Source organism: Propithecus coquereli, unplaced genomic scaffold (genome assembly GCF_000956105.1).
Source record: "Propithecus coquereli isolate 6110/MARCELLA unplaced genomic scaffold, Pcoq_1.0 Scaffold50, whole genome shotgun sequence".
Taxonomy (NCBI): Eukaryota; Metazoa; Chordata; class Mammalia; order Primates; family Indriidae; genus Propithecus; species Propithecus coquereli.
Genome location: NW_012150841.1, coordinates 598887 through 606585, shown reverse-complemented (window position 1 = coordinate 606585; position 7699 = coordinate 598887). Strand labels below are relative to the sequence as shown.

The window sequence follows — 7699 nt, the reverse complement described above, 5'->3', positions numbered from 1 at the left end:
TGCCTGGCTAATTTTTTCTATTTTTAGTAGAGACAGGCTCTCACTCTCACTGAGGCTTGTCTCAAACGCCTGACCTCAAGTGATCCTCCTGCCTTGGCCACCCAGAGTGCTAGAATTACAGGCATGAGCCACCGTGCCAGGATATATTCTTTTATTTTTTAAAGATGGTTTGTCACCCAGGCTGGAGTGTGGTGACATGATCATAACTCCATACAGTCTTAAACTCTTGGGCTCAAGCAATCCTCCCACCTGATCTTCCCTAGTTGCTGGGATTACAGGCATGAGCCACCATGCCCGACTATGTTGGGTTTACCCTAGAACTCAAAACTTACCTTAATACTCAGAACTAATGAATTGCAAGGATTTGTTACTAATGCAATTAATTTATGAACTTGCATACTTTTTGAAACAAATATGCAAAAACTGTTTTTTTGCAATTAAAATTTTTTTTGCAAATTAAGTTTTTTTGCGGTTATTATTTGCAAAAAATAAATTACGACTTTTTTGAAAGTGAGGTGAATAAAATTGAATTACAGCTCCCCTGTTTGCTCATTTTAGCTGATAAATGTGATGATAGCTTTGTCCATCGGGATTGTATCAGTTGTTGCCCACCAACCTGCACATTTGAGAAGCAATGTCTTGGGAGCAATCTTCATTGTCTTGATGGATGTTACTGCCCAGATGGTAAGTGCTTCATGATGAAATCATGTCTGCACTTGTGGAAACTAGAACCCAGTGATCTAAGGATCACATCTTCATCTTGCTGTCCTCTCCCAGGACATTAGGCCTGTTACAATTTTCTACCCATGTAGTATTAGGTCCCTGAAGTGAGTAGGAGGAATGGCTACTTTTTGTTAACAAAAAGCTCAATGCTTTGTTTTTTTTTTCTTCAGGAAACTTGGAATCTAGAATCTTGAAGTTAACCATGGACAATCTTTTGTTCTCTTAATATTTTATGATAGTTAATGATTTATATATTTTCAGTTTTTGAAAGATGAAAGCAAGTTTGAGAGAAAGACTTCACATTCTTCCAAGATTTTAGTACTGATATAGTTTTTTTGATGTAGTTTTAATATTTGAAATTAAAAATAATGTAGCAAGTGACAGAGGTGGGATTTAAAATTAGGAATCAATCTGCTATTCTGATAGACATAAATGAAGAACATTGAGTATTTACTCAAATCTTTTTATTTTTACAGATTAAAAAAATAGAATCATAGAAATGTTAAGGGATTTTCCCAATGTCATAAACTTAATATGAATGAGGATTACCTGGAACCAGATCTGTTGAGCTCAGTCTGTTGTTCTGTCAGTGCTACTCAAAGTATGGTAAACCGGTGCCAGTCCTGAGCTGTTTGTGACCAGTCAATGACAAAATAAGGTGTTTGCACTAGAATTTCAACCCATGCACAGAAAAAAATTCAATGCTTTTTTCTATAAAGTTTTACTACGGAAAAAGGTCAGCTGAATGAAACTGTGACTGGTGACATGGTTGACTTAAGTTCTGGTTCAACCTCCTTTACTTGTCAGAGAGAAGTAACAAACAGTCCCACTGTACTGGACATTTGAGTAGCACTGCCTAGGTCTTTGTGATCTGTGGGACAATAGTATAAATCTCTCTCTTCTTGGAATAAACAGAAACTAAACCAAAAATATACTTTCTCTGTCCTTCTGTCCCTCCTTCTCTTAAAAGCAAGGAAACACTTTTTAGTTGCCTTTATTCTGTATGTTGAACCTTGAGTCTTTGATGGCAAGTCATGGGATAAGAAAGTTGAAAGCCACTGAAATGGACGCCTTTGTAAGGTAGCTACTGACTGAGAACCAGGTTGTTGGTAATCTCCTTGAAAGTAAAGAAATTTGTATTTCTAGCACCTCGTGTAAGCAGGTATTCAACAAAAGTTGGTCAAAATATTATATTTAATGAATACAATTTTTATTATTTCTTTTGAAAATTTGACACATATTTTTCTCAATTTCTTTGAATTTCTTAGGACTTATCATGGAAAATGGGACTTGCATCTCCTTGGAAAATTGCCCGTGTAGTTTTCATGGATTAGCTTATTCAGTTGGTTCAAAAATTGAGCAAGAATGTACTGAATGGTATGTGATCAATGTACAGCCAATTATTTCTGGGCACCTGTCTAATTGACAACTTTACCATGACAGATGTTTGAAGGAATTTACTTATTACTGATTTTTCCCCCCAAATTCCAAGGTATGGTTTGCATTTTATTTGAACTCCTTGGGGAAGGGGCATTTATATATTTTCTTTCATAATGTAATTCTTGTCACTAGTCTGGGTAATTTCCTAAATCTTATATCCATATGTTGAATCTGTTGCATTTTCTTACATTGCATTAATTTGCACATACTTTTACTCTTAGAACTTGACAGTGCTCCTGGTCTTCTCTATTAAGTACTTTAAAAAGTGACTCTCCGTATTGCCAATTTTGGGCCCATTATTAGAAACATTTAGAATTCCATATTAAATTAGCTAACTAAATGAGCAAACATGAAATCCCTCCAGGACAGTCCTAAAAAAGAAATGGAGGTTTAAATGTCCTCAGGCTCTTTTCCCTTTGGTGTCAGTGTGTATAACTGAGATGCACTTAGATAACTAACCGTATTTTTAGATGCTGCTTTCATTCCTGTCTTCCAGGGACTTTGCTTCTGCCCTCCAAAATTCACATCTTTGTGAGGATGGAAGGCAGAATTTATCTTATATAAGAGGAAATCTCTTCTCTCTCTCTAATGTCTGATGATTTTCATTATTACCAGTGACTTTTATGTATGACACACAGTAGATAATAATTTACATGCTAGCCAGCCCCGAATTATCAGTCAATTGAATTTTTGCAGAGGTGTTTCTCAAGTCAGATTATTCTGAACCTATAAACATGATATATTTTGGTGCATTAATCAATACCTCGATACAAACATTAATATAGCTTTCCTGTACTGGTTGATTAATATTTTTATAATTTCCTTTAGTGTGTGTGTTGGTGGAGTTTGGAACTGCACTGAGCATGACTGCCCAGGTAATCTTTTAAAATATTTTTAAAGAAAATGTTTCAATTTTCTTTAAATCGAGGAGAAAGATAGCACTGATTTTTGTGAAGACATCTGATGTATAACAAGGGATATAATAATCTATAAATGCAATTTTTCAAAGGAAAAATGGAAAATTGAATGATATCTTTGAGCAGGCAATTTTGATAAAAATTTATTTAAATAGTATGTATACCATATTTATAAAACCTGAAAGAACTATCATTTAATAAATATTAAATTAAATGGAGTAATATAATATAGCATAGTCAAACCAGTAAATTTTAAACACTGTAGATGTTCTTTTTGGTGCATGATTTACCCTGTGTTGACTTCCTGCTTTTTAAGAATTAACATGAAATTGTTCCTCCTTCTTCTCCTCCTTTTTTCTTTACTTTTTTTTTTGGTAGTTCAATGCTCAGTTGTGGGTGATTCTCATTTTACAACTTTTGATGGTCGACATTATTCTTTTATTGGCATGTGCCAGTACATCCTCGTGAAAGGAACTGGAAAAAATAAATTCACAATTACTTTACAGAAAGCTCCCTGTGAGCAGGTAAGAACCACATTTCAAAATAACCAGAGGAATATGTATTTATTTACTTTTGCTTAAACTTTGTATCAGATTAAGAATGGTAACATGAATGGAGATAGTTGTTTTCTTCAAAACCAAGACAACATTGATTGTAATATTAAGACACACCGTTATTCTGTGTATTACAAAAGAAAGAAGTACTGATAATTATTCTATGACATACATTACTTATATGATGCATCTTGATTTCAGAGATATTAAAATGTGAAAACAGATGTCATGGACTAGATAAGATACGATATAGTTAATTGCATTTTCTTTTTTTAAAAGTATGTATAGGTTTTTGAACATTTTATGCATGGTTGCACAATGGATCTAAATTTTTATTTATTTTAACCTAGCTATTTGAAAGAGATGATTTTTGACAGTTTTGGAACAAGTTTCATATCATTCTAAACAGAAATGATGAATTTCTTGACATGGAATATTTATTTTAGATCTTTTCTTCAAATAATAAACTCATTAATAATTTGTAAATAAAGAAATACGTATCTTTTATTCATCTCTCTAAATCAGGTAGTCAAAATTTTGCCAAAAATCTTTAATTTTCTAGTTTTATTCTAATATAAAGTGGTTATTTCCAAGAAAAATTCTGAACTGCTTTATTTGCATTTTTTCCAGTTTGATTTTTTTTCTTTGCAATATATGAGAGTCTGAATTACCTTTCTATATAGAATTCTAATTCTCTTGGTTCTTTTCTTTATTGATTTTATGTTTAACTTATTAGCTAAATGAATTTGGAGAGATGTTTTATGTGCTATTGAAAACATAATTATTGTCACTTTATGGAAAACATTTTTATTTAATGTTCTGTGTAAAATATACATTATGTATATGGTATATTTAATGTATTATGTAAGGATATATTGTATTAGGAACAGAGCTACATGAAATGTGTTATGTAATAGATACTTTATTATATTACTATACTCAAGCTTTCTATATACCAGAAATTCTTATTTACAAGCACTGTTTTTCTCCTTTCTTCTCTTTGTTCTCTCCCTCCCCTTCTCCCATCTCCCTCTCCCATCTTCCCTGTCTCTTTCTATGGTTCTGTCTTTATCCCATTCCTTTCATTGATAATTTAATTTTTATACAGAACCTTGGCTTGGTCTGCCTTCAGTCTATAACTCTAATTCTGGAGGATGATTTTAACAAACAAGTGACCCTAAGTAGGGGAGGACAAATCCTCACCAGTCCTAACCAAGGCTTCAATCTGAATGGTAAGAAGCAATGCTAATGTTTACTTTCTTTATATTAAGAGCAACAAGAATAACAACAACAAAGGTAACCTAATGGAGTCTTTTCCCATTGTCTGACATTTATTGAGTGCCTATATATTACCAGGTCATCAGCTACAGGTAGTGGATACTCCGTGTTTATAAGACCTTGGGTTTACCTCAAGTGGTCTAGAGTCTGAAAGGGAAAAGAGACAAGCAAACAGCCACTACTTAACAATAAAATGTGATAATCTCAAAGATTTGCATAAGGACTTTGGGAGTCTAAATGGGGCATGCCTCACTTAGCCCTGGGTGGGGGTACAGGAATGGTCAGGAATGTTTTCTGAGGAATTGATGTCTCATTGAGTATTTAAAGGTGAGGAATTGCTGGGTTGAAGGATGTGGGGAAAGTGTTTCATGCTAAGAAGGGAGGTATAGAATTAATTGTGCAGCATGTTTAGGAGGAACTATAACTAGATTGGCATTACTATAGCAAGAAAAGGCTAGTGGAGAACCAGAGATGAGATTTGGGAAGCTGGTAAGGATGAAGCTGGAAAGGCCTTATGTCCTCATGTATGAGGCATCAAACACCCTGGTTCCATGGGACAGGCCATGTTTATCCCTGTGTTCCAGTGCAGTTCTTGATAACACTCTCTTTCACTCTCAGAAATGCCTTGATTTGTATTACAAATTACGCGCTCATGCTATTCAGTTGTCATGCTAAGGAAGTTGAACTTGACATGAATCAAATATGAAATTGTCATTTTTGACCATTTTTTATGTACAAAGATGTAAATCTTGTATGGTTCAGCCAAATAAACCATGAGTTTTAAGGAGTTATTTTTTGGTAGACTAGGATGACAACAGTGTAGAAGTCACCTTGAGAGGTGCTAGACAGGAGACATGGACGACAGTTAGGTTGTTACAAAGGAGGACACACAAGGAATGAGGAGGAGGTGATCTAGGGTGGTGACAGTAGACGTGGAAAGAAGACAGGTCGAAAAAATATTTAGAGCAAAAGTGGTCTGAACTTGGTGACAGATTGGATTTGGATTGTTGGGGGAGGGTACTGAGGGGGAATGCAGTGATCAGAGAATGATTCCTAGATTTATGGCGTAGGTGACCAGATTGATGGCAAAGATTGTGGTAAGGATATAGGAGCAATGAAGACCAACCCTTCTGGTGGCAAAAACCATTAGTATCAGTTTGGGACATAAGTTTTTTGTCTCTAAAGGTGTCTCATAAAATGGCGTTTATCAGATTCTGTGCTCCCCATTTTTGCTGACAGTCTCAAAGGAATGAAAAATTTTTGAGAAGTGCTGCTGCCTGTTGATTCATGTCCAGTTTGGGGGAAAATTCACAAACACACACACACACACACACACACACACACACACAAGTTAAGAAAAAGAAATCAGATTTCAAATATCTAAAGACCTCCCCCTTCCCTGTGAGATGCTTGTGAAATGAAATTCCATGTTGACCTGACAGTCTATTAACAATATCTGCTGAAGACCCAGGAAGGAGGGAGAGAAGGGAAATGGGAAAAAAGAAAGCAGCCACAAGGTGGCAAAAATTGGCCCTGGAACACGGGCGGGAATTATGAGCCTGCCTCCCCCTGTTCCCAGTATCTTGGAAGGAGAGTCCTGGTGTTGTGCTCTAGCACATCGGAACATGGCCTGTGAACCTCAAAGCTGATTTATGTATGTTCGTTTCCCACAGGTATTGTTGAAATTCACACTCTGTCATCCTTATTTATACTTCTAAAAACCACATTTGGTTTAAGGATTCTGTTTGCTGTAGATGGGGAAAGAATTTATATTCAGCTCACCAGTGCATGGAAAAGAAGAACTTTAGGTCTGTGTGGCACTTTTAATGGGAACATAAGGGATGACTTTCTGTAAGTATGATTTCTGTATAGTTAACATGATTTAATGACTTATGATTTAGAGGCTATAAATTCATTAAAAATGTTTATTTAACTAATTATAGCTTAACAGTCACTGTTCCAAGGGCTTTACAGGGATCATGATGTTTAAATTGTATAGCAATCCCCTGATTAGTATCTTTATTTTATAGAGAAGGAAACCAACCAAGGCCCTAAACTGGCAAATAAATCATTCAAGGTCGCTTAGCTTACATATATTGGTAGGCTTTGAATTTAGGCAATGTGTCTCAGCCTGTGGGCTAACTGCTACCTGTTATTCTCTCCTCTGCCACTTATCAATCTTAACAATATTTTATTTTTGAAAAGCGTGTACCTTAAAAAAATCTCAATATCATTTTGTATTAGTGGTAGTAAATTATACTTTAAAATATTGATATAATTTGATATTAATAATACTTCTAAAGCAACATTTTGTTATCTCATCGGATTTTGTGATAGTTGGTGTTTCATTGGAAGAAAAACAGTACAACAAATTTGTACCCCTTGTGTAGACAAAAGCACTTTTTTCACCTACATGTAAAAAGAAGCAGTGTATAATTTAGTATAAATGCTTTGAGCACCTGTTATTGTGCTAAAAGCGCAGTGGGAGCAATTTATGCAGTATGGCATGGTTCTCATCCTCAAGGAGCTTGTCTTGCAGATTGGGAGGGCATGATAACCTTTAAGAAATGTATGTGGAATCTGAAAAAGTCAAACTCCTAGAAGCAGAGTAGAAGGTGGTTTCCAGGTGCTTGGGGTGGGTGTGTGAGTGTGGGAAGATGTTGGTCAAAGGGCTCAAAGTTTCAGCTAGGCAGGATAAATAAGTGTGGGAGATCTTTTGTCCATCACGGTGACTATAATTAATGTATTTTTATATATGAAAATTGCTAAGAGGGTAGATATTAAACG

The 7699-nt window shown here is 35.1% G+C and overlaps 1 protein-coding gene across 1 annotated transcript in view; it reads left to right on the top strand.

The window, feature by feature from the left end:
* The window catches only part of OTOGL (otogelin-like), a 154176-nt gene that overhangs the window by 26082 nt on the left and 120395 nt on the right, over window positions 1-7699 (top strand). The window contains exons 7-12 of the mRNA XM_012656310.1: window positions 559-684; window positions 1992-2100; window positions 2992-3038; window positions 3459-3604; window positions 4743-4866; window positions 6586-6763. Coding sequence (XP_012511764.1) covers window positions 559-684; window positions 1992-2100; window positions 2992-3038; window positions 3459-3604; window positions 4743-4866; window positions 6586-6763 — 730 coding nt within the window. The remainder of the gene's footprint in view (window positions 1-558; window positions 685-1991; window positions 2101-2991; window positions 3039-3458; window positions 3605-4742; window positions 4867-6585; window positions 6764-7699) is intronic.